A 27,941-nucleotide genomic window follows, 5' to 3' on the forward strand; every position below is an offset into this window, starting at 1 on the left:
CCATCAGATAAACGTTAACACTTTCTTTTATTATGGCATTATAGGGACGGGGGAAGAAATTCAGTTCAGTTAGCATTTAAAGGCTAACATGGAATTTGTGCTTCTATAAAGAATACATGAAGCAAAACACCCTTCAAAACTTGCACTTCTCTGAATTTTGCAATCCAGTTCTCCAGACAAGTAAATGTGCACAAAAATGCATGTACTAGGTGGGCACAGAATACATATAAATGAAAATAACATACAAAAATGCATTGCATTAGGCAAAACTACATGCTATATTGATCTTTCTTGTTCTGGAAGAACACCTGAACAAGGCTTTTGAAATGAAGAGGCCATTAAAGTAACATAGTGTAAGTCATCCCTTACTAAGCTGGTGCCCTCAGAATGTTTTGTACTACAACTCCCATCAATGCCAACCAGCATAGCTGTGCTGGCTGAGGCTGATGGGAGTTATAGTCCAAAAATAATCCTGGTTGGCAGAGGCTGGTTTAAGTCCTAGGCAAAGCGACCTATTTAATTCACCCGTGGAAATGCCTGTCTGAAACACGACAATAAACCATGATCAGGGAGACAATGGTTGTCCTCTCACGCTCCACCGTGTTACAGCTTTGGACGCATTATTCTCCTCAGCCAACCTATGAATCTCGACACCTTGGTATAAATCCCATATTTCCCCTCCCTTGCACACCCTTCCCCCCAGCTGATTACACCAGTCACAAAATAAGTGTCCCAGTACTGAGTGACATGTGGTCCTCCGCTGTCTCCCTGACATGCATCTTGGGCTACGGTATGGTAACCAGCACAGAACATATTTTCAGTGATTGGGAAATTGCTGGATAGCTTGCAGATATGCCTCTCGACATAGGGGACATCAATTTTTTTGAGCGTGGCGGATACTCGGCCTCTTTCGTGGAGGCGGCCAAAGCCACTGATCATACCCTTTCCTGCTCTCATCAGGACTTGATTTGCAAAGTCGGCAGTGGGAAGGCATGCAGGGATCACGTTTTTGGAAAACTGGATAGGGGTCTTCAGCTGAATGAGGGCTATATCGTAATCATAGGTTGCCAAAACAAATTTTTGATGTACGTATATCTTCTCCACTGTATGAACAGTCCCTGTTCTTGCACTCACTGTTGTGTTCACTTCCCCTGTGTGAGAACAACACAGTATAATTGTTACGTGATACAAATATGAGGTGCATTGGTATTCAAAATGGGTGGTGTTGTTATTAATCTCCCCCCATTAGAATATAATAAAAACAACAACATTTGTACTCCACAACATTTGATCCAGAATAAATACAAAACTTGCTGATCTCTTCCCAACTCATCCAGTCCTTGCTCACAAAACTATGTCTTTCCACCCTCCCAGAACCCCAACTTCTGGATGTATAATGATAATAATTTTGACACCTATTATTTGACACCTGATAATACATTTAACCGAATTAACAAATAGATTTTTTAAAAAAATCAATGGAAGACAGAACGAAGAACAGAGAAGGGGGATGAAAATGGCAATATTTTCTGAGATTCTGTGGCAGCTGCCAGAGGTAAGCAGGGGTTGCGCACACCTCCTGAATTGCCAAAAAGGTAAGGAAGTCCCGCCAGGTATCTTCAAGATGATCTGCATTTTCTCTAAGTCTGCATACACACTGTACACTTCCTGCTAAATATTTGAAGGACATTTGAAGCGCATTCTTTCATTCAAAGAATTCTGGGAACTGTAGTAGTCTGCTACTGGGAATATTTCTGGGACCAGTCTTCCCACTACACATAGCGAGGGCAGCTTATTTCGGGAGTCACAAAAAGGTTGGAAACCAATGGCAATTTGTTATTGTTGCATTTTTCCTGCCAGGAAAGGGAGGAAGTACTTGTGGGATTTGCTCTCTCAGGTGACAGAATAATTTGTCCAGCTTGGGTATTATGCTCCTTGATATGTGTGTGCGCGCGCACACACACACTCACCATTTGCAGCTCTGACTCAGACAGGCTGGCCCTAGACGTTCTATGATTGGGACTTGCACTTTCTGTAAAGGTAAAGGGTAAAGGGGACCCCTGACCATTAGGTTCAGTCGTGGCCAACTCTGGGGTTGCGGCGCTCATCTTGCTTTACTGGCCAAGTACAGCTTCCGGGTCATGTGGCCAGCATGACTAAGCCGCTTCTGGTGTACCAGAGCAGCACACGGAGACGCCATTTACCTTCCCGCCGGAGCGGTACCTATTCACCTACTTGCACTTTGATGTGCTTTCAAACTGCTAGATTGGCAGGAGCAGGGACCGAGCAACAGGAACTCACCCCGCTGCGGGGATTCGAACCGCCGACCTTCTGATCGGCAAGCCCTAGGCTCTGTGGTTTAACCCACAGCGCCACCCACATCCCAGGCATCTTCTGTAGGTGGGTGCTAATCCTCCCCACCCCCCGCCAGTGTATTTTCTCAATTACCACTGATATTCCAAAGCTGCAAGTTGCCCCACGGGGAAAAACACCTTCCTTTGAGCACCACAGTTCATACCCAATTCATTCACACCCACCTGCCCACTTCTGATTTCTTTTTTAAAAAAATCCCACATGAGATCAGTAACACACACACACAGACACACACACAACCACAGCTCACAGCCAAAGGCTTATTTACAAAACATGAATTTTGGTGAGATATTGAGCAAGATACTAAAAACTATTAGTGATTACCTCTGTATACCTCACCTACCAATTTTTTTTTTACAATTTAGCGTCTTTGAATAGGTGACAAAAATCGAAAATACCCACCAACAACAACTTTCAGCGTTTTTGTCTGATTTATACAATGAGCCGCGGTAAGCACATACATTGGGCTCAGAATGGTCCCTCCACAAAACCCTTCTCCTGCATCATCTATCAGAAGTGCCTGAAAAAAAGAAGCAGGTACAAAAATCAGGATTGCGTGAGTAAGTAGCTTTTTTTTCTGAGGGAGAAATGACACCGTAGGATGTATTGAGTCTTCTTTCTAGAACACCTGTAAGAATCAAAATAAGGCAGAGCCAAATGAGGGGAGCAACCAAATAAGGACATACAAAGACAGGGAAGAAAAGAAAAGAGCAGATTTACAAAAGCAACTTTTAAGTGCCTGAGTGACGTGGTGCATTTCTGTCAGGGGTTTAATGGGAAGCAGGGCCGTCTCTACCATTAGGCAGAGTGAGGCAGCTTTCTCAGGCAGCAGGGGAAAGCTAAGGGGCAAGGAGTGAGAAAAGCTGTGAGGGCCACACAGTCTGGCCTGAGCCCCATAAGCTAGCCTGCTGCCTGCAGGTATAGTGAAGGACTCTGCCCCATCAACTAAGGCTGAAGTAAGAGTTTATGAACAGAGAATGGAGGAGATGCCATCTTGCCCTTTGCCTCAGGCAGCAAAATGCCTTGATGGGAAGAGCCCAGGGTTGGTTAAGGAATTGCCAAACTCCAATTCCAAAAGAGATTCATTTGTCTGATTCAGTCAGGATGGAGCATGAGCTGGATAGTCTACTTCAGAATCTGAAGTCCTGTGGGAAACCTGATGAGGCTGAAGGTTCCAGGCCCATAGCCCTGACTCTCTTCTTGTAAAAGCTATTTATTGCCTTTAAAAAAAAAGTTTAAAAACAGGTAATCTAGCCAACCACAGCCTGGAGTGGGGATCCTTGCTGTTCCCCACTTTAATACAATATGGGAGCAGTTAAAAATGATAGAATCAGTGTCCATTGTTAAATATGGATAATAAATGAGTACGGTATATAATATTTATACAAGATACATGACAGAGTAACTTACCTGCCAAGGACACTGGCCCAGTTTACAATCCTCTCCGTTAACTATTCTGACACCACGGTCCTCGTCAGGCTCTTCTTCGATCCCATACAATGGCTCGTCATCTTCGGGACCAGGGCTTGGGAAAATCTGTGTGTCATTATAATCCAACTCTTCTAAATAACTTGCTTCTCTCTTTGCCACCTTCTTTTTCTGAATCCGACCACATGGATACGGAACTGCAAAAACAGCATTTTAAATTAGGCAACACAACCAAGCCAACTTGTGCCAATGAAACTGTTATGTACTGAAGTTCTTACCCTGGGCCAGCAGGGGGATACTGTAGATAGTTATGCAAATAAGGGATCGAAAGTGACGTTCAGTGATTGGATAGTTTTAGAAAATTGTTACAGTTACATTGTACTGGAGCTCTATATAAGCAGGCTGACTGAACCCTTCAGTTCAGTTCTGTCCTGGCCTGTGAATAAACAAGAGCTGTTTGAAGAATCGCTGTGTCGTCTGATATGTTCACCCACAACTTAACAGAAACAAAAAAGTCAGTCTTTTAAAATATGCCTTTTCCTAGGGAGGGCTGAAATATTCTTTTTATTATTATATTTATTTATGCCCTGCCTTTTCCCCTGAAGATACTCAAGACGGCTTACAGATAAAAATAAGAAGCACTAAAACCATAGAAAAAATAATTAAAAATTAGAATCTATAGAATTAAATCTCCCTCCCTCTCTCTCTCTCTCACTCTCTCTCTCTCACACACACACACATCTATTAACATTTTACAAAAAAATGCAAAAAAAAGGACGACACAAGCCCCCTCATTAAAAGCAGCCAGTTTCCAACGGCTGTTGGAACAAGAATGCTTTCACCTGTTTCACAAGGAAGGAGCCAGTCCAGCTTCTCTAGGGAAGGAATTCCAAAGTTTGGGAGCAGCCACAGAAAAGGCCCTGTCCCACATCCTTACCAAGCATATCTGTGAGGGTGGCAGGAGCTAGAGAAGGGCCTCTCCCAAAGATCTCAAAGCCCAAGCAGGTTTGTATAAGTCCCTCAGCTTTGACCCAAGCTGTTTAGGGCTTTCTTAGCTATAACTAACACTTTGAATTGTGCCCAGAAACAGATTGGTAGCCAGTGGAGCTGTTTGAAGAAGAGAGTCATATGCTCCATATAACCAGCCCTGGATCAAGAAACTGGCTCCTGGATGTGGCTTGGATCCAGGAAGATGAAAGGTGGACAAAGCAGGAAAGAAGGGAAGTCAGAAGACAAAGACCCATTGAACTCAATGGAGCATTATTTTTGAATAAACATTCATAAGAGTGCCTTACGAACCTATGATTACTTAATTTTCCTGTGACCAACTATCTTTTCATTGCACCTTTCAAATATGATGAAATTTAAAAAAGCACAGAGGAAAGACATAGATCACCTTAAAATGAAAATATCAGCTAAAGGACCTTCAGATCTAATGGTCAAATGAAATTCTTTTTGATTAAAAAAATTCTCTTTCTCAGACCCTTAAACCACATCAGAATCTGTGCACTCACAGCTAGAAACAAACTATATATCAATAATAAAGGATGCAGAACACAAAGTGTAGATAGAAGTATTTTGTGGTTTTATATTCTGATTTTATCCTGTGAACAGCCCTTAGACCTGTGGGTATAGGGCGGTATATAAATAAAATAAAATAAAATTGAAATAAATAAATAAATAAATAGATGCGGAACATCACAGAGGTTTAGATATGAAATTAGGGTTTAACTTTAAAATGCATCTTTCATGGCTTATAGTAACTAATCCTTTAAAAAAACAAACACTGATATTGCTGGGTGAGGGAAAAACGAGGGGGGAAAATAGTACCTCCAGTGTCTCTCTTAACATTTTTTTTTTTTTTTGTACTATGATTTATTTTAAGGTAGAAGTCAAAAGAACAAATTCTATGGGTGCTTCTGAATGGCTATTTATTGTGATATGGGTGCTCTTTGTGCATGCAGGATTTTAATTTTGCAGCAGCCAGAAAACGTTGTCAGCATCAATATGTCAGCCCATGTCCCTCTTCCTCTTCTTTAACTTATTTTGTGAATAGGAGACACAACAACTTTAGATTGCTGAAGACTCCTGGAAATTTATGGATTTATTTCAGAACATGAAGAGAAAAAATGGAGATAAGAAAGTTTGAGAATATCCTTGTAAAAGGGGAAAAGCAAACTCGAAATTAAACTGTTGGTAGCATTAAAAAAGACAATGCATGCAAAAATGCACCGAAAAAATAAGAATATATAATTATAACAAGTTGCTTCAACCAAACAAATGGCTTCATACCTGTAGGAATGCAGGATTGTCCATTGTTTTCCAGAATATATCCATTGGCACAAAAGCATTCAATATTGTTTTCTACAAGCTTGCAGAACTGCTTACAGCCACCATTCTGCAATTTGCAGGATCTTTGTATGACTGTATAAAAGACAAATACATGAGTGCTGAAGAATAAATTAACACACATTTTTCAGGCAATGGTTAAAATGTTACTTAGAGCCAGAGCCATTTTCCTCTAGGTTGTAAATTTTTCAAGGCATTTTTTTTTTGCACTGGGTAATTCCTTTGTGTTCTCTACTGTTTAAGCTAAAGCTCTATCAATGGACAAATGGGGCAATTGTTGAGGGTCACTGAAAAGCCAACTGCTTTTCAGGAAAATTGGTTTGTAGTCTAGCCATTTCATGACCGCAAGCCTGAGCATAACGTCCTCCAAGACGCAGCAGCAATTTTTGAAACTGTGTGCTTTGCTCGTTTATGTTTGAACCAGAAATCATGGTTTGTTGTTCCCTAACAAGCCACGATCAGCAAGCCAACAAAAGAACAACAAATCGTGGGTCAGGACTGGCTAGCTATCGTGGTTTGCTAGGGAGAAAGAAACCACAAACCCTGGAGGAGCGGAGTAGGAACAATTTGGCAGGAATTGCTCATAAAACACAATAAGCCAGATAGTCAGGCTACCATTATGTGCAAACGCAACCATTGTGTGGATACCATAAATGCATAGGGACGTAAGAATCAAATCTCCTGGATCAGACCAGCATCTTATTCTCAGTGGTCAACAAGATGGCCATGAGAAGCATTCTTAAATACTTATCTAATACATATGGGAATCCTGTTTTGCTCAAGTTACATTTAAAGAGGAACGTTTTCTTTAACCCTGCAGTCAGATGCATAAGCTCTCCCCTTCCTTAGGATCTCACCGTAGCGAACATTTAAAAGGATCAGGGAACTGAAATGATAGGTGATGTCTGCCTCTAGTTCCCAGCCAGTGCCGTACAGCATATTATTTATGTGGGGGGGGGGGAGCTAAGGTAAAGGTAAAGGGACCCCTGACCATTAGGTCCAGTCATGGCCGACTCTGGGGTTGCAGCGCTCATCTCGCTTTATTGGCCGAGGGAGCCGGTGTACAGCTTCCGGGTCATGTGGCCAGCATGACTAAGCTGCTTCTGGTGAACCAGAGTAGCGCACGGAAACGCTGTTTAACTTCCCACCGGAGCGGTGCCTATTTATCTACTTGCACTTTGACGTGCTTTCTAACTGCTAGGTTGGCAGGAGCAGGGACCAAGCAGCAGAAGCTCAGCCCATCGCGGTGATTCGAACCACCAACCTTCTGATCAGCAAGCCCTAGGCTCTCTGGTTTAACCCACAGCGCCACCCGCATTCCTAGGTGGGGGGAGAGTCCCCTAAACCAATAAATGGTAAGATTTTGGGATATGAAAGGAGAAATACAAGCTGCAGAGGAAATCCTGGCCTAGCCTATGCAAAAGGACCTGGCCAAGCATGGGCTGTTACAAAACAATGCAGAGCCACTGAGGACCATTGGCAATGCAAGAGAACTGTCAGGGGTGCCAACATGAATAAAATATTGTGGGGGCCCGGGTAAGCCTTGCCCCACATAATCTATCACATGACGCAGTGCACACACAGCATTTGAATGGGAATGTCCATCAACTTTGTGAGGCTCAAGTCCCCACAAACGCCAGGAGTTGGCTCCTAAGTTTCCGGTGTGAAGAGAGACAAGTTGCCAGGGTAACTGGATGTAATGAGACAGAAAGAGTTTAGGGGCCTTTCACAAAGCTTGGAATAGCTGAAAAATGCAGGACGATTTAGGCTGGCTGGCTGGGAGAGATGCCTTGGACTCAAATACTGTACTGTTGTGAGGGACAAGTCCCTCTTGAGATCTGTAGTCCCTCCATCTAAATTCAGGTGTAAATATGTGAATAAATCCTATTTCTTAAAGCTACGACAGCCTCTGCCATGTCTTCAGTTCTCCAAAGGAACACAGACCCTGGTTGAGGACAAAGACCACAGTTCGGCAGGGATTGGGGTAGCCTGTTAAAAATGGGATCTGTGTTTCACAAAGAGAAGGCCTGGGAGCAACGTGCACCTGAAGTAGAAAATGGAGGGAGGAAGACCAACAACCTTCGAGCCGGAAGGAAAACTAGCAGAGAGAGAAATGGTATTGGCAGTTCCCACATTCATAACAACATATTTAGAAATGCTGTTCCGTATCGTCTCAGCCTAGGATGCTTCTGTGGAGCTGTATGGAGCCCACCCTCAGAGAACGTGGTGAAATAAACCAACAAAAAAGAGAGTCACTGCTATTTTGCAACTGAAACACAACTTACCACTATCACAGTTCGGCCCATCATAGCCATCCAAACATGTGCAGGTATATTTATTAATGCCATCTTTGCATGTTCCACGGTCATGGCAAGGGTTTGAAGCACACTGATCCCCATCTAGCATTTGGGAAAAAAATATATTTTTGTAATATAATTTCTTGTTATCCAAGGTATTAATGAATGTGTTAAGAATGAAAATATGAGGTTACCCGGTGTCACTTTTTATACTGATTCCCCAAAATTCATCTAGTCCAACTACCTGTCAACATAGGGCATCTACCACTATGATGTCCCTGATAGGTGGCCAGTCAGCCTCTGCTTTGAAACCTCTTACAAAGGAGAGTCCACCAGCTTCTAAGGTGGTCTGCTCCACTGTTGCTACAGCTCCTGTGCCTAAATCCTGGACATTATATTGAGGTAAGTTCCACTGAAATTAATAGAACTTGCTATGGACTGGGGTCTTATAAGCACACTTATTGTCGATGTGTGGGGCATATAGATTAAGAGCTAAGGGTTCAGCTTTCATTCCTATTGCAAAATGCTGATCATAAGTTCTTGAAACAGCTGCTCACAGCTCTAAGAGTTGCTGCCATCCTTTGAAAATAGGAAGCCACCTTTGCAAACGTGGATTGTAATCCCTTGTTTGCTTTGGCTCTCTCCGTTTCACCCCCACCAAAATGTAAAACTCTTCCACCAGCAGGCTTTGCTTCTGTTGTTTCAAATATATATATATGTTGAAGGCACCAATCAGTCAATATGTGGCATAGGGTCTTCCTTTATCAGTTTTATGCAGCCATGGGAGAGTGGAAACACACAATTTAGCATCTCTGAACATGTTTTCTACTAAGATACAGGCTGGGGAGCATTTAAACATGGAGCTACAGTTCCTTTGTCACAATCAAAGTAGTTCACATTAACCTGGAACAACTAAAAACTGTCCTAGCTAAGAAGTGTAATTGAATCTGAAACAACAACAACAACAACAACAACAACAACAATAATAATAATAATGTATATCCTACATTAGTCATACTGTGAGTAGACTCATAGAAGTCAAGCAACTCAAATCTACTTGGATTATTGCCTTAGTTGGATATTACCCAATGAATCAACTAATTTATTTCTTATCTAATACATATCAACAGCATTTTAAAGAAATACTTGGTTGGAAAAAAAAATGGATCTTACCTACATACACATTCCAGAACTCCTCCTAATAAGAAAACAGCAGATTTTATTTACAACAATATAGCAGTTCTTCCAACAGCAGCAGCAGCAACAGCAGCAGCAGCAGCAGCTCTTCCCATAATCTGGTCATATTAGAGCTCCAATGCCTTACTTCACTCTAGCTGTGACCGCTGTCCCAGAAGCACAGGTGTACCTGTTACTTTGCATCCTTACTCACCTCAATGAGATAGTCTTCAAACAGACTCAGCAGAACCCATCAAGAAATGTAGACCCACTTGTTAATTTTCAGACCACATATTCATTGGGCAGCAGTGCTGCTTTTGTGATCCACCTTAGGTCAGGCTGTAACCCAACTGAGGACCAGTATAGACAGGCCAACAGTATAGACAGAGTCTGCCAATTAAGGACATCTTTCAGTCCTCTGCCAATTTCTGCTACAGCCTGCCGCCTAGCATAATGGAACTGCTTAAGCCACCTGAACTGACCTAGCAAACAGTACTAACGTTGTGTTGTAATGTAACCCACCTTGGGACTTTAGGTGGGAGGGCGGGTAGATTAAGAAGAATACTCTGTCAAGCATCAGCAAGAGCTGTGCATATATTGACAACTTCAAACAGATCTGGGAGTATTTGCAAAAAATAATTGCATTTGGTTTAATAGTAGCAATTGACTGCCATTACTAAATACTAAAAGAAAAGAAGCATTAGCTAACTGAGAGACAATATTGCACTACCTGGACTAAGGCAACTTGAGGGAGGATTGCTATTTCAGAGTTCCCCCCTTATCACTTGCAGATTCCCCTCTTTCCTACCTGTGGAATTCCTTTATTACCTTTACTCTTGTCTTTCTGGCTTGTTGAGCAGATGGCCATAATTTATGATAGGGAAGGGTGAAACAGACCACTCATGAAAGAGTCTGAGAATTATAAGGGGGTGGAATTAAATAAATGGCTTCTGGCCATTCAGTGCGTTGAACAAAATATTTGAGTTTATTATAAAGTGTGAGAGGAGCATAAAGTATTAGAGGGGAAGAAGAGAAATGCAATGTAAAGGTGTTGATTGATGCTTTTCTTTTATTTCTCTTTTGATAAACAGAAACCCTTTCTTCCAACGCTATGATTCTATGATTCTCCTTTCATAGTAGAATTGACACGTAAATAAACAAGGAGATGATGTGTTGCAAGCAAGTAGGTAGCTGCTGTATTGTTAATTTTGTTTCATCACTGTAATGTTTGTAACACTCTAATATTTCTAATAAGTATGCCACATCAGTGTTAAGTTCCTGTTTTTCTTAACTTACCATAGCTTCTATGCCTTAAGTGTCCTTAATACCTTGCTACCTACACTGTTAACATTCTTAATATTTCTAATGATTTTAATGACTTATGTTTTTGGTCTTGACCGTTCTATATCTTATGAAGAACCACTGTATCTCAGCTGTTTTTGTACAGTAATAAAAATAATAGAAATATGTTAATAAAATATTAATAAAGGAATCAGCTGCTGCACACATATATGTAAGCATGGGAAAAGTATCATTTAAGATGCAATATAAAAACAGGGCCAACCACACACTACCGAGTGCACCTTCACAACAGAGTTGTCAGAGTGGTATTATTCAATAGACAGTCTTGACCCTTCCTGCTTGTCCACTCCATTTTTCATTATTATTATCCACAATTTCCCCCTCCTCTGCTTTGTCTAGGACAGGGATGGGGAGCCTGCAGAATGATGTCAATGGACTACAATTCCCATCATCTCTTACCCTTGACATTGCTGGCTGGGACTAATGGGAGTTGGATTCCAACAACGTCTGTACAGTCCCAGATTCCCCATTCCTGGCTTAGGGAGAGAGATATGGAGAGATATGGCTGGGTTCCAGTTTGTTCTCCAGCTGGAAGAAGCAATAGTAAGGAAGAAGAGGGGGAAATAGTAGCACATGGAGAGAACGCTAGGGTACTGCAGGAGTAAAGGTAAAGGTAAAGGGACCCCTGACCATTAGGTTCAATCGCAGACGACTCTGGGGTTGCGGCGCTCATCTCACTTTACTGGCCAAGGGAGCCAGCATACAGCTTCCGGGTCATGTGGCCAGCATGACTAAGCCGCTTCTGGCGAACCAGAGCAGCACACGGAAATGCCGTTTACCTTCCCGCTGGAGCGGTACCTATTTATCTACTTGCACTTTGACATGCTTTCGAACTGCTAGGTTGGCAGGAGCAGGGACCGAGCAACGGGAGCTCACCCCGTCGCAGGGATTCAAACCGCCGACCTTCTGGTTGGCAAGTCCTAGGCTCTGTGGTTTAACCCACAGCGCCACCCGCGTCCCTATTTGCAGGAGTAGGAAGCTGTTAAATGCAGCTGACAGTTCCACTGTGAAGGCACGGCTGGTAGAACATAGCTGTCGGCCCTGTTTTGATCTTGCTCCGGAGGACTGAGGACAGAAAGAGGCAGTCATATGAAGGCAAAGCAAACACATTGGCCAGCTTTGTCCTTACAGTTTTCTCTTGGTTTTCAAAGGCTTCTCTGGCTTCTTCCTTGGAACACCTCTCTTCCATGCACTCCCTTTCAATGTTTCCCTGCCTAAACTCCTCAAAAGCAGAATTGGCACGCTTTGCTCGTTCCAAAAAATTGTTTGCCTTTTTATCCTGTAGAAACACTAAAGAAAACAACAACAACCAAGTCATGCCTCGTATGGAAATTTCAAAACACATTACGGAAAACTGTTTTGCATTTATAGATAAATGTTGCACATGGTTTCACATCTCTGCTTGTGATAGAAAGCACACCATGGTTCTTTCTCTGTCTCTTTCCGTCTCATGTGCATGTTGTATGAGGCAGCACCCACAGGGCAACAGTGATTCAGTTCTTAGGCTAGACCGCCTGGCTCATATGTTTGCCTATGGAGTGAAGATAAGCCACCCAGTGCTTGTGGTGGCTGCTGCTCCCTAGAGGAGGTTGACTTACTTCGCTTCCAGCCTTCTCAAATTTCACTTGGGGGAAAAGAGAAAGCCACTCCCATTTTGCAGCTGAAAACAGCAAGCTCATCCCAAACCCAGCACACCCACTGCATTTCAAGTGGCATTTGCAATTGTTGTACACACCAGAGTGGGAGGAGGGAATGTATTCACTTGATGCACACTACCTGTTGGGTTTTTGCACCCCTTGCAACCCGCTCCCCGTCTGTGCATGTGCTGTAATCCCTGCACGAGCAATGGCTTTCTCAAATGCACACACCTCATCTTAGCTGTGAAAGTGGCTTAAGTTTTCCTTTTGAATTGAAACTGGTTTGAAGGAAAACACATCAAACAGCAGGACTGCTCAAGAACCTACAGGATAACTCTGCATGGCAGGTAACTCCATGTGTACATGGATCCAAAAGGGAGGTGGTGTGGGTGCACTGGAACCAGAGGAAACAGCAATGTGTACACAGCTTTAGTTGCTCCCACAGCAGTAAAGTCCCTCTGAAACCTCCCACGATCATTGGATGCTCTCTTTCCATACAGCATGGGGTGAAGAAACAGGTGGCATAATAGCCTGTAGTTGCAGGGTGGGTGGCTAACACAGGCATCAGGAGACTTCCCTGGTCCATGTCTCAAGAATTCTCAAAATTCCTACTTAGACCACCATATTGGATTTCACTACATGCCACGAAGATGTGGAAGTAAAATCCATCATTCTGGGATTGCCACTCTACACATCTTGTAGGCAGTCGCTTTCTGCAGGCATCACCTTGTTGCTTTCAAAATTGCACACACTCCATCTTTTTGTCATTTGCTCCTTTCAGGGTCTGTAGTCTGTTGATGCTCTGTTGACCCTCTCTCACCAACTCCCTGGGCTCTGCCTCTAAAGCCTGATGGCCAAACACAAAGCTCTGGCCTTATCTTTGGTTCTTCCTCTTTCTCCCCTCTCCCAAAATCATTGCAGAAATCTACCGATTCATCTGCAAAATCTCAGCTAAAACCTCAGCTTCATGCTCTGGTCATCTCCCACCTTGACTGTTCCAGCTGTTTTCTCTGACTTACACCTTTCATACCTTGTTCCTCTCAACTCTATCCCTCAATTTCTACTGCCCAAATTATTCACTTCTCCTATCACCCTGAAAATTCCCCCTCTAAAGTTTTCAATTGCATTGAGGAGGCAGAAGGTAGGTGAGGAAAGGCTTATTTTGCTTCCACATCTGCTGTTATGCTAATAATTATCAGCCACCTCCCCCAGCATTTAAGTTGCACATCAAGTGCAAAGGTGCTTTTAACATCATGTTGTTTGGTCCCCTAAACTGGTGGCCATCACTACATCATGTGTGGCAGTGAATTCCATAAATTTAACTACCTGTGGTGTGAATAAATACTACCTTTTGCCTGACCTATTCCCTGCCAACCATTGAGGACTCCTGAGAAGAGGTTTATGAAGACCCAAAATGGGGCGGTATCACTTTTTCACTAGATGCTATTGTTTCCATGCCCCTAGTCCCATCCTATATCGGCCACTTCAGTTCCCATGGTAGCCAAAGCACATGAAGAAATACAGATCATCATTCGACTGGGCCGATTGCATGTGATGTACACTATTATCCTAAGCAACCGTACTCAACAGTGGGTTACAGTTAAATTAACATGGCTTGCTTCCATGTCCAACCAAGTGTTTACTAACAGGGTGTTAACATTCATAAAGCCTATATGCTTATGCTGATGACATAAAAAGGAATTTAAAACACCAAAGCCAGCTACTTGTTTAAAAATATCGTTCCAGATTGCCAGTGGGGTCTTGTTATATTGTATGTGAAGTTTTTATGAAGTTATTCTGTTCATAGCAGCATTGGTGTGTTTGAGAGAACAAACATATTAAATTTATTGCCACAACTTTGTTGATCTGTGAAACGTTATGATCCCCCCCCAACTAAAACCAGGTGCACTTCTTCATTTCATAGAAACATTACTTCCACTATCATTCTCACCGTTTCTTGTTTATTAACTCCTTCTGTGTCACACTTTTTATTTTTCTGGGAACAATATTAGATATATGTTTCTGCCTTTCTCATCCAAAACATTTATTTGCTATATGAAGGGCTCTTTCCCTTGTCATGTATATCATTTTCTCTCCCACCACCCCGTAGCTGAAAGAGAATGTATTTTTACCATCTCACAGACAGAACTACATTCCAGGGTGCTTTCCCACACCATTTAAATCACATTGAAAGCAACACCCCCCAAAAAAGAATTTTGGGAACTGTAGTTCCTCAATGCATTGTAGCTCTGTGATGGGTAATCTATAGTTTCCAGGATTATTGGGGGGGGGGGAGTGCTTTAAATGTATGGTGCATATGCAGCCTAGAAATTCATTCCCACACCATACACAGGCAAACAAGATGCATTATACTGTATAATATATTGAGACCCTTTCGGTGGAGAAGACTTCTCCTAATCTGTGACCCTTACTTTCTTCCTACACACAAAGGAAAAATAATAATTCTTATTCGAAATAAATGAAAGCAATTGCAAGGAGAGACAGAGAAATTACTTAAGGCTCTCTTACCATTTCTTTCTGCCTTCAGGAAACTTGTCAGAGAAGTGAGAATCAGAATGAGGAACAGCTGGCTAGCCATGGTGCCTATCCGTGGAAAAACAACACTCTGTTCTACTGCAGGGGCTAGTCGTGAATAAGGTTCAAACAGCACACTTCCTGTTGCTGGGCTGCACCTCTTATCACACATAACAAACGGGGTTGTGTTTGGATGAGGATTCTCCAAATTATTGTGCTGAATGATAAGACATCCTGGTCTTTTCCAAGTAAGGTCATAAGAGGCAGAGTAAAGGCAAAGTGGTGCCTTGGATGTTTCAAAAAGCAGCTTCCCTTGCTTTTCTGCTCAGATATTTAGGCACAGAGGAAGTGTGTCTGTAAGTCAAAAGCTGATTACATTTACGGAAATAAGCCCTCTGTTCACAACAAAATTCAAAACAAACCCATTTGGGCAATTTGTTCCTAATGAAGTCTCTTCTTCCCCTTTCCAAAAACATTTTGTCATGGGTGTCCCTTTTCCAGTATCTGAACAAGAAAGTAAGAGAGAAGAAATGAAATTCATATATTAGGGGTGAAGGTGCCTAAAAATGAATTACGTGAGTGAAAATAATATTCAAACATGCTTGCAAAAATGCGCACCTTAGGTCAAAACTGCACACGAAAGCATGGTTACTAGTATTTGCACTAAAATGCTGAATAATTTTCATGTTTTTTTAAAAAAATTGCAAGCTGTTGCAGAAACGTGGAGAACTGAATTTAAGATTGGAAAAGTAAGCAACGGAGAGAACCATAATTGACATATCCTTTCATCCGTACTCCTCATTGGGAAGGTGGCCCCAAGGTGATCCTCTGATCATTTTATTGCTCAGCTCTATGTGCATATGGGTTAACTCAGTCTAACCTACCTCGGAGAGTTGTTGAAAGCGTAAGAGCGGGGATGGGAATGTACATAGCGTTCACAAACCGTGTAGAGAGAAAGGAACAAAGCCGAGACAGCATCTCCTATCACTTTAAATACTTTGCCTTATGCAAACTGAATTATGCATGTCCACTCTCTTTTGTACTGAAACTTTTAAGACTGGAAGAATCAAATCAAATTCTTATTTTTCTTGTTGTAAGTGAAAAATGTTAAAAATTACACTACGATTATAAACATTGTATGCTCCCTTTCTGGTCGCAATGTTAAAAATAATTCTGAAGAATAAACTTGTGAAAATGAATAAAAGTAAGTGTTAATTCGGTATATAGCCTTTAATTGATATACGATGCTCAAAGAATGCTGAAAAACAAGTGTCAAAAAAAACCAAGGAAAGTGCTAATGAAGGCTGCAATGCTGTATACATTTATCTGTGATTAAATCCCATTGAACTCAATAGGCCTTAATTCTGAGAGGGTGTATGTACAACTGCAGTGCTAGAGGTATTCTGCATGTGATTGTTTAGCCACCCAATGTATTCTACGACATTGGTGTAAACTCCGTATGTGCCCATTGCCGCACAGCCTTTACCCCAGCTCACGATCCCTGTTAGAAACCACGTGTTCTTGTACTCAGTGGCGTGAGGTCCACCGCTGTCACCTTCACAAGAGTCTCGACTCCCATCAAGGTATCCTGCGCAGAACATGTTCTTTGTAATATTTAAGTTAGTGTGCTGAGCACATTCTTTCCTATGCATTTTGACGAGTCTCACTTGCATAAGTGTGGCTGACGTAGCCCCGCCTTCTAAGAGACGCCCCCATCCACTCACTGTGGAGTATTCAATGAAGCTCAGCACATCTGCTGCAAACCGCTGCTGAGGCAAGCATATGGGCACCACGTAATCTGTGAAATTGACAGGTGTCGCTAACTGCAACAAGGCAATGTCATTTTCAACTTTTTTGGGAGAATACTTTTCATGGATTATGATTTTAGCAACTCTTCTTTCCTGTTCACCTTCTTCTTCCTGGTCTATCCTGTATTTACCTGGAAAAGCAGGAACATTTGTTAAGCCACAGGTGTCAGGTTTCTTAATAGCACAGATCTCAGAGTCGAGCCAGGTCTTTAGGCTCATCTTCAGAGAGGATTAATAGCACAAAGACTGTCCTTATTTTGGGGTCACACACTGGCAAATTTAGGTTGTGCAATTATCATCAAAGAACCCACTTTCACAAGACTGGACATTTTGTAAAGCGAAAGGAAAATGTGCTGGAATGTGTGGAATAGCGTTAGTTTTGATGCATCATCATCATCCAATTTCCATGCAAACTAATCAGAATAATTTGTGGGACACGGGTGGCGCTGTGGGTTAAACCACTGAGCCTAGGACTTGCCGATCAGAAGGTTGGTGGTTCAAATGCCCACGACGGGGTGAGCGCCCATCGCTCAGTCCCTGCTCCTGCCAACCTAGTAATTCGAAAGCACGTCAAAGTGCAAGTAGATAAATAGGTACCGCTCCGGCGGGAAGGTAAACAGCGTTTCTGTGCACTGCTCTGGTTCGCCAGAAGCGGCTTAGTCATGCTGGCCACATGACCTGGAAGCTGTACGCCGGCTCCCTTGGCCAATAAAGCGAGATGAGCACTGCAACCCCAGAGTCGGTCATGACTGGACCTAATGGTCAGGGGTCCCTTTACCTTTAGCCAACACTGTCTAATCTCCCTGGAAACAAATCAGGATGACCACTCAACAAACAGGTTTTCTGGAAGCACTGCATAGTCATTAATGGTTATGTTGTTGATTATTTTCTTGTTGCATGGCAGAATAATTTTCCATTATTGAACCTCCAGCCAGTACTCTTCCCCAGAGCAATTATTTCCTTCCCTGGGACCTCATTCTCCCTGACAGCAGGGGACCTAGCGAATGGGACACAGCCGTAACATCCCTGAAGGCCTTATCTGCCACCTTCACTGCATCTTTTAGCTTTTCCAGGTCTGCCACTTTGGTCTCAATGGAACAAATACGTTCCCAGGGAGCCAGGAACTCACTGCACCTTGGCGAAACCCGTGACTTCTGTCCAACAGGGACAAAACACTGGAAAGCCTTGATTCCCCTGCTGGCATTCTACCTGCATAATATTTTATTTAGTTTAAGCTACCTTACTGAGAGTTTGGATTTTATGTCAAGGAAAGGAAGGGCATAATGGAATACCCTGGTCTCCTCACAGATGGATTCATATTACAGACTGTGTTTGTAGAAGCTGAATGTGTCACACTGATCAGATTCTGATGTCCAAATATTTATGCTGACAGTCTTACTTGATCTACAGGGCAGATTTGAGGGTAAACCATACGCAGCGCAGGTCTGCCCCTGTGGCTCGTTGGAGGTTGAGACTGCTTCACATGTGCTGTTGCGTTGCCGTCTTTATGAGGATATACGTTTGACTTTTATTGCACCTGTCCAGGAGTCCAGGAAAGAGTCGGAACACCATGGTTTGGAACCACTGCTAGAGGACAAGAATCCCAAGACTACATTAAATGTAGCCAAATTCTGTGCGGCTGCAATTAGTCGCAGGAAGCAAGTGGTATCCCATGGTGACCAAACCCCCAAGTGTTAATTGCAGGGGGCATGCTAATAATTAGTTTTAATTTTTTATATTTAAATGCTTGTTGTGCTCATGTTGTCCTCTGTATTTTTGATATATATATTTTTTTAATGATCTGTGATGTTGTGTGTGTTGGCGCTGGTCTGTGACCGTATTAATAAATTCATTCATTCATACTTGATCTACATACCCAGTGATCCAGTTATTGGCCTTTGAGCTCCCTGCATGGCATAGCACTCAATAATGTTTGTTTGTTTGTTTGTTTGTTTGTTTGTTTGTTTTTATTTAAAACTTGTACCTCCTCCACTTTACCAGGGAAGCTTGTTCCAACTGGCCAACCATATGGATCAAGCTCTATGTAGTTTCAGCACAGCATAATTGCAAGCCTCTCGTTATCTTCTCAATTCCACTGAGGACTGTACTCACCCAGCTTTATCCTGAGTGCTTCGCGGCGTGTTTGTGAGAAGCAGTGGGCTGCAGTAACTACCCATGATGGAGCAATCAGAACACCTCCACACCTCTGCCTTTGACCTTCTATCATGAGAGCCTGAAAATACAACAACCGTCACTGCAAAACCCTTTACAAGAAACATGATTTATTTGGCATTTATGAAGGACCTGTCAACACATCTACCAGTAATGTGTTCAACTGAGTGGAATGGTTAGGTTGTTTAAATGACACTTAAAATTTTGGGGAACTGAAATAGTCAGAAGGCTGCAGCAACTTCTCCAAATGAGGGAAAGTTACAATGTTTGTGGGAAACAAACAGATGAGTAAGGAGGGGTGTGACTGACTACAAATGTATGTAAGGTGTGGAAAATGTAGGGAGAAAGATGTTTCTATCTCTCTTTCTCTCATAACGCTAGAACCATAGGAGCATCAAATGAAGTTGGATGGCAGGAGATTTAAGACAGGCAAAAAAAATAATAGTTCTTTAAAAACAGCTTTAAAGGGCGATTCAGCATAGTTAAACTACGGAATTTGCCCACAGAACATGTAGTGATGGCTACCAATTTAGGCATCTTTAAAATGAGATTAGACGAACTCCTGAAAGATAAATTGTGATAGCTATGTACTACCACCAGAATCAGATGTTTTCAACACCTCTGAACACTAACTTGCTTGGAGATAACTGCAGGAGAACATCCTGTTGCTCTCATCTCTAGCTTGTGGGCTTTCAGGGACATCTGGTCAGCCACTGCAGGAAATAGGATGCTGAAGCTGACAGGCCTTGTTCTGACTCAGCAGGGCTCTTATGTCCTTATGGCCAAGGAGAGCACCTGAGATACCAAAGCAAAGGCAAGGGTCTAGGCATCCTAAGAGTGGTTACAAAACTTAGTACATAGAGGGAGAGCTGAATGAAGAGCATCTATGCTTGTCTTTTTTCTGCCCCCAAAGCTATTAGCAGCTTTGGGCAATAGGAGGTGAGAGGTGGTTTACACTGTGGAAAGGTGCAAGTTAAGAATTCTTTCCCAGGGAACTACACACCGAATATCAAAAGCAAAACAAACAGCACACATAACTTTGGGTTTGACCTCCATTCAAGCACATTACACGTAGGGCTTTTCTGTTCCTGTCCAAAAAAAAGCCAAAAAAAGAGAAGAAAGCACACTTGTGCATGTTCTCCCTCAAGGCTGTGCTTCCCAACATTCAAAATACAACTTCTTGTTCATGTTTCTTACCCCTGCCCACACCTCATGAATGTTACTATTCCTATTATCAGTCTAATTTTTATAACTATTTTTAAAATGATTTATTTTTTTTAGTATAAAGTATCAGTATAGGAATTGGGACGCGGGTGGTGCTGTGGGTTAAACCACAGAGCCTAGGACTTGCCGATCAGAAGGTCGCCGGTTCGAATCCCTGCGATGGGGTGAGCTTCCGTTGCTCGGTCCCTGCTCCTGCCAACCTAGCAGTTTGAAAGCACATCAAAGTGCAAGTAGATAAATAGGTACCGCTCCGGCGGGAAGGTAAACAGCGTTTCCGTGCGCTGTTCTGGTTCTCCAGAAGCGGCTTAGTCATGCTGGCCACATGACCTGGAAGCTGTACGCCGGCTCCCTTGGCCAGTAAAGTGAGATGAGTGCCGCAACCCCAGAGTCGGCCACGACTGGACCTAATGGTCAGGGGTCCCTTTACCTTTACCAATCAGTATAGGAATGGTTGTCTAGCCATTTAAAAAATAAGACAAGCTTCTCTTGTCTGCACTGAACACCTTGCAATGTTTTACCACTTTGTGAATGTTATGTTGGAGGTTCTGTTTGGATATTGTTTTGTCTCTTTTGAAATGTAGGGATCTGGCACAGTTTTCTTTCCCCCTAATGCACTATGCACTGTATGGAAAGTCAAGAGGAACCTGTTTGTGCCCTTCCCCCAATTCAGTGTTTCTGATGCAAAGACAGACAGACAGAGAATTGTACTAAAGTTATTTGAAGACTCACTTGCCATGGGCATTCACCTGGAGGACAGGTATAACCACCTACGATTCTTCCCTGTCGGTCCTCCCTTTTTTTGGCCAGAAGTGGTATTTTCCCACAAGGATAATCAACTGCAAAAAGATGTAGCTTTTGTTATGCGTGAAACGTGATATGAGCCCTTCCCCACTTCTGAGTTTGGTCTGTATCACGAAACACCAGTAAATAATATTTTGAAACATACAGTTGAGCTTTCAGACTATAATACTGTGACCATGTTTTTAAGCGCAACTTTCCAATCTTCTGTTATTAACTACTATGAAAAACATGGGACGTGGGTGGCGCTGTGGGTTAAACCACTGTGCCACTTGGGCTTGCCGTTCGAAAGGTCGGCGGTTCGAATCCCTGCAACGGGGTGAGCTCCCGTTGTTTAGTCCCAGCTCCTGCCAACCTAGCAGTTCAAAAGCACACAGTGCAAGTAGATAAACAGGTACTGCTCTGGCAGTAAACGGCGTTTCCATGTTCTGCTCTGGTTTCATCAGAAGTGGCTTAGTTACTGGTATGCTGGCCACATGACCTGGAAAAACTGTCTGCAGAAGTGGACAAACGCCAGCTCCCTCGGCCTGTAAAGCAAGATAAGCACTGCAACCCCAGAGTCGTTTGCAACTGGACTTAATGGTCAGGGGTCCCTTTACCTTTCCTATTTAAAAAGCTCATTCTCAGGTGGGAGTTTTGTATTGTGAAATCCTTTAAATCCACTGATTAAAAGCATTCAAAGAGTGTGACATGCAATTCTTTTTTTAATTTCTGTGCCTCATTCCCAACAGGCTGTTACAGTCACATCTGGCCTAGTCAACAAACCAGTTAAGCAGGAGTAGTTGGACTGAAACTGATGCATATATCCCAGCAAAGTCACAATCTGCACTCCAGCCAGCCACAAGTTGATGACCCTGTACTGCTGCGGCATGACAGATATACGTTCGTATCCATGCAGTATCATTACTGAAAATGGAGAACAGGACAGTAGAGCATCTGCCAAGTTTAATCCCCAATATTTCCAGGAAGGAGAAAGGCCCATCTGAAATCCTGGAGAGCTGCTGCCAGTCTGTGTGGAGACTATTGAGCTATGTGAACCAATGGTCTGACTCAGCATAAAGCATTTTCCTTGCACTGCCAGTAGTTAGATCCTGGGAACAATGACGTTAAAATTGGTTTAGCTGGATTAGTATTTGAAGCCCTAAAGTAAATATTTCAGTTTATATGCTGGTAAAGATGCAACTGCTAAGTGGGAAAGAACAATTTTATCTGAATGGGGAATAGAATGGAATCTTTCTTTCTGCCATCATATTTTAGCCTACCATTTTATTTTAAATTAAAATTGCAAGATTTTTTTTTTTAAAAAAGATTTTTAAATATTCTCTGGCATCTATCAGGACATGGATGTAACCTGAAATACAATTGGTGTGGTGATGTGTTCTATACCTTACCTTCTGGGATACAAGATTCTTTATCACTTCCCAGCCTATATCCCTCTGCACAGAAACACTGTCGTACTGCATTTGGGATATCGATGCAATAATGCTCACAATTGCCGTTGTCATAAATGCACTTCAGTCTGGTTTCTGGGCCTAAATATATGAGAACAGAATTATATTCTAAATGTTATAGAGATAGATAGATAGATAGATAGATAGATAGATAATAGGAATATCTTACCAATTTCACAGTTTCTGCCCTCATAATCTTCAGGACAGTAACAATTGTACTTCTTGTACTCATCATGACAAGTCCCACCATTCTGACAAGGGTTGGAGTCACACTCATTAGCATCTATGAAAACACTCAGGTGTCAGCAAAAATTCTAGGTAGAGCTCCAATAGCAAATTTTCTTTTAGCATGAGTCGGCTTACCTGTGTATTGTTTCCAGAATTCCATCTGAGTAGAAAAGGACAGAGATACAGGAGAAATAATCAAAATGAGCATAAAAACGGCAATATCTAAGTAAAACAGCATCTACACTATAACAGTTTGGGAAAAGTCATCTACTATCATGATAACCTTCAAAATACTAGTTTACTTCTGAGTTTACTTGCAACTTCCCTATTTTTGAACCAAGAATTGCTTCTTAAATTGGCTGATCCCATTCAGACACTCCCCAGTATCACAGATGGGGCTTTTCTGTCTGCTCTGTTAATTTCACCTGCAATAGATTCTTTTTTGGTGATGCAAAAGCCAATTGGGCGTATGTTCTTTCGCTTAATGTTTCACAAGGAAATTATAAATGCCGTGCCCAGTATTTCAAATTGAGTCCCATCAGATGCAACATAGGAAATGGTACGTTGAACATCACATGTTGTTCATGTACTGTATGTACATTTATTACATTTACGTGTGTTTGTACAAGAGATATGATGCACTTCAGAGATCTATCCCCAAGGCCTGGCAAAGACTGAAGAATCTCAGATCTATCAACTCCCACTAATGCATTTAAAACAAGTCATCTCCAAAACCAAACATCTCTCACCAAAGGCAGAACAGGTATTTTACCAGACACAAGAACCAGACTGAACCTTTTTGCTATTATACAGTATCAGAACTGGCAGATTCTCCTCCAAACAAGAAGTTGCAAATCACTTTCAAATTGGCAAGCTACACTTTGTACTTGCAATCAGGGTCTGCAGTTCTGGTTTGGAGGGTGAGCACAACCCACAGTTTGCTGGTTTGGATTTGGGAGGGAATTGGAGTGAGCAAGGGGATTAGGGAGGAAAAGCACGAAGCCAGTGGTTCCTCATGTAATGTCAAACCATGGTTCAGTTTGTTATAAACCATTGATTCTAATACAGATTTGGCAAATGTCATCAAAATGGGAAGATGCCCTTCCATTATTTCACATTACTTACAGTCCTTTCACTATCTTTGTAGATTTCTCTGGCTTCCTCAAATGAACATTTCTCTTCCATGCATTCTCGTTCCAGTGATCCCGCTTTCAACTCTTCAAAGATGGTGTTGGCTCTCTTATTCCTTTGTAGCACACTGCTTGCTTCCTCATGCTTTAAGAAGACTTTAAAAACAAACAAAAAAATCATTGGCTTTCTGCCTCTGCAAACCACAGTTATTAGGGATATCTCCACAGATGAGAAAAGCAGGGAATGGAACTAAACCAAGATTATTGTATTTTATGTCCATTTTGGAGAGTATAAAATTCATTCTGTGGGGGATTTTGTGTGGATCAGTGTCCCCTGGTCTCCAGGTTGCCGTTTCTCAGCCCAACAATTCCTTCTTGCCCTCATTTGCTTTCACTGCTATTTCACCTTACTAGTGGTAGCAACCCATATGACTTTTGTCAAGGGTATCATAAAGCTATGTTGGTAAACTGAGCTTTTTTTCCAAGACAAAAAGGTAGAGGCATGTTGAGGCTGCTCAGCTGAGGCAAGGGGAGCCTTCCATGCCTCAGATGAGCAGCTTAATGAGCCCCCACTGCGCCTCTCGGGCTCACGTGAGCCAGAGCATCTGGGGCTTGCTCAGCTGAAGCACAGCTTTCCCACATGTCAGCTGTTTGTTGGGGGGCTGAAGAGCCTCAGAAAGCCCTGCTACACCTCTGGTTCACAAGGAGACTGTTATGTGCTGAGTTGAATAGGATCCAAAATGCAGCAGTCTGATTGGTCCTAGAACAATAGGATCCAAAATGCAGCAGTCTGATTGGTCCTAGAACAATAGGATTCAGAATTCAGCAGTCTGATTGGTCCTAGAACAATAGGATTCAGAATTCAGCAGTCTGATTGGTCCGCAGGAGCCACCCAATCCAGCTCCAGGTGGAAGTGAATCCGCAACCTGATTGGCCTACAGGAGAATCCTGGAATTAGCCAATCGCGTGCGGCCCATTGTGTAAATAATGTATATAAAGCAGATATTTTGGGGGAACTTTCATTCCTCACTACTATGAGCTGAATAAAGAGCATGAAATCCACACTCGACTCCAAGTATATTTCAGAGATCCTCTCCGGATCCCTGTAGAGGATGTCCCCTTTGGGCTCCTTGTGAGCCAGAGGCACAGCAGGGCTTTGATGAGGGTGGTCTGGTCTCTCCCCTGACTGTTGGGGGCATTTTGACTGAAAAAAAGCCCTGCTCATACACATCATGTGATCACCACAACCAACCAGGAGAAACAGTTGTGAGGGGAAATGAGGCTGAGGGCAGTGTGGGTGAAATTTGTTTTGAGCAATTTCAAAATAAACATCAAAATTGAGGAATACTTAGCACAGTCCTAGTAGAAATGCTTCAAGCCAGAAAAATACTTCACTGTTCATTGTCTTATGGGGCATTGTAATTTTCTTTTGAGTTACAAAATAACCCTCTCTGTCCAGCCCACAGAGAAACTACTCCCCATCAGATTCGAACGCAGTTTCCAATGAAACATTCAAGAAATATAATTAAAATTAACAAAGTTGACTGCATAGCTCCTTGCATCCAAACAACTGTTAATTAAGAGGCATGTGCATCTTTGTGAGCATGCAATTTCCCCCCAAGTCTATCTTTTTAAGATTAGCTCCTCACTTGAGTGCAAGTGTTCAAATTTACTTCATTAATTCAAAGTCATGAATAGTGGGCTTAAATATAGTGGGGACTGATAGTTAAGTAAGTCATTCTCATAGTAGCCCCACCAAAATAAATGGACTTAAGTAAGTCAAGTCCCTGTATTTCAGTGGGTCTACTCTGAGCATGACTTGTTGGATACAACCCAGCATATCTATATTTCACAAGGTTTCTTTTTCTTTTTCCCCTAAACAAACATCTGTCTGACAAAGAATGTGCACTCTGAAAGCTGACTCTGTGTCAAATAACGAGCTGATTCTATAAAGAAATATTATTCCTGTTATGTTGCATTCAAATAGTTTAGTAACTAAATTGTATTTTTGGATTAAGCAAAAGAAACCCTGGAACAAATATTTACCATGTTTAGCTTTAGTCACATTTTATCCTTCCAGTAAAGAATAACTTAGCCTCTATTTTCAAATGATGTGTATCACAAATAATACATATGTTTGAATAGTTACAGATTGTGATTGTAAAGAAGATTAGTCTGTAGCTAGACTCACATATCACTTATTTGAGCCAACGGACAGTTCACACAACTTGTTTACTAATAATTCACAAAATGTAAAGAATCTCAATTTTTTGTGATAACGGCCCTTCCTCTTTAGCTTTGTGAATGCCAGAAAATTTGCTCCCCCCCCCCAAAAAAACCTTTCAGTAATTTTGGTAAAATTACTGGTAAAATCCTGAATGTGGAGACAACACAGTGATATAGGTTTCTCTCTTCATGATATTATTCTACAGGTTCTGTTTAAACAAAACAATAACCAACAAAGAGAAAACTACATGGAAGCAATAATTGATAATGGTGGTTTTAGAAATACATAAAAAAGAGTTGGTCAGATTTGCTGCTTTTTTGACCTCTCAGTTTAAAACCTGGTTTTTGATCTATCTGTGAGGCACTGGGGAATTTGGTTAACTATTAAGCTTAGCAGCAGATTTTTCTAAATCATTATGGTAATCACATGAGCAGCTGTGTCACACAAAACAGTTTGGTTTTAGGAAGATTTAGAAGCATTGGAATCCTTTCTCAAAATTGCCCTGCACTTTCAATAAGAAAATTACAAGAAAAGGAAACATTTCAAGTTTATACATTATGACAGTTTTTCATGAGTCATACCTGCAGCCGGTGAAAGCAGATACACCAGGGAAAGGAAGAAAAACAGAATGCTGAAGTGACAGGAAATCATGATGAAACCAAAATGCTTGTGTCCCAAATTGTGTGCTGATATTTCAGCAAGATCGCGGTGACCAAAGTTCTGCTGCAATTGCTCCATTCATAGGAGGGGGAACAGAAACACTGGAAGAGAGAAAACTGAAGCTGTAACAAACCAATTTTCGTGGGTGGAAAGCTGAACAAACAAGAAAGATCAGATTTAAGTTCATTTATTTCTGTTTATACCAGGGGTGGAGAAGCTTTTTTCAACCCAAGGGCCGCCGTCCCTCATCAGAAACCTCCTGGGGGCCACATGCTGGTGAAAAGTGGGGCGAGGGGCAAAGGTTGTGGAGCAACAGGTGTGACTCTTGCCTTTGCACACCAAAAAGCCAATATATTTCTACATACGCGAACATCCCATACGTCGTAGTTCAAGGACACATTCCAGCCAGAAAAAAAAGCAGTTGAGGAGACTGCAGAGGGTTTTCATCTGGGAAAAGGGTGTGTGGACCGGGAAGGGGAATGAATGGCCTAGGAAGAGGGTTGAGGGCTGTGTCCTGGACAGCTGCATTCAGCCTCTGACCATGAGGTTTCCTACCCCTGAGTAAAGGTCTGCTTTTCTACACAGTGTGAAAGCCAGCTGACAACAGAACCAGCGAAACACAATGAAGAAAATAAAAGTATCTAAAGTGTGTAAACAGAGCTGGAACTAAATCCTAGGAAGTTGAATATATATCCTAATACAGTGGTACCTCTGGTTACGTACTTAATTTGTTCCGGAGGTTCGTTCTTAACCTGAAACTGTTCTTAACCTGAAGCACCACTTTAGCTAATGGGGCCTCCTGCTGCAGCCGCGCTGCCGGAGCCCGATTTCTGTTCTCATCCTGAAGCAAAGTACTTAAGCTGAGGTAATATTTCTGGGTTAGCGGAGTCCGTAACCTGAAGCGTATGTAACCTGAAGCGTATGTAACCAGAGGTACCACTGTACTCAATTGCATTTTCCTCTCAGGATCAAATCAGTTATTGTTTTGATGCGTTTGATCGCAGGGCCTATTTGGTAATCTGGCACTGTATGTAAAGTAAAATTAGAAGAGCTTTAAGAAAATCGCAGAACACCAAACCATTAAAA

At 42.2% G+C, this 27,941-nt stretch overlaps 1 protein-coding gene across 1 annotated transcript; it reads right to left on the minus strand.

Moving 5' to 3' along the window:
- Nucleotides 1–8: 8 nt before the first annotated feature.
- On the minus strand, nucleotides 9–27,127 carry F10 (coagulation factor X). Its single transcript, XM_081003920.1, has 17 exons — nucleotides 26,777–27,127; nucleotides 23,964–24,124; nucleotides 22,974–22,998; nucleotides 22,780–22,893; nucleotides 22,551–22,691; nucleotides 21,091–21,197; nucleotides 19,078–19,198; nucleotides 16,520–17,096; nucleotides 15,580–15,661; nucleotides 15,152–15,482; nucleotides 12,115–12,275; nucleotides 9,621–9,645; nucleotides 8,436–8,549; nucleotides 6,094–6,225; nucleotides 3,784–3,998; nucleotides 2,776–2,893; nucleotides 9–1,151 (listed from the first exon to the last, which is right to left on the minus strand). The coding sequence occupies exons 1-17, from the start codon at nucleotides 26,931–26,933 to the stop codon at nucleotides 604–606; spliced, it is 3,129 nt and encodes a 1,042-aa protein (XP_080860046.1). The 5' UTR covers nucleotides 26,934–27,127; the 3' UTR covers nucleotides 9–603.
- Nucleotides 27,128–27,941: the final 814 nt, after the last annotated feature.

This window comes from Podarcis pityusensis (genome assembly GCF_964106645.2).
Source record: "Podarcis pityusensis genome assembly, chromosome: 4".
NCBI lineage: Eukaryota > Metazoa > Chordata > Lepidosauria > Squamata > Lacertidae > Podarcis > Podarcis pityusensis.

Bases quoted from the DNA above. Each gene is read 5' to 3' on its own strand.
- F10 (XM_081003920.1), bottom strand. From the start codon at position 26,933: ATGGAGCAATTGCAGCAGAACTTTGGTCACCGCGATCTTGCTGAAATA. The intron at 19,199-21,090 runs GTGAGTCTTCAA...TTGTATTTTCAG, and splicing joins CAGGTGAATGCCCATGGCAA to GCTCTCATGATAGAAGGTCA. The intron at 1,152-2,775 runs GTGGGTATTTTC...GTTCTCACACAG, and splicing joins AACGCTGAAAGTTGTTGTTG to GGGAAGTGAACACAACAGTG.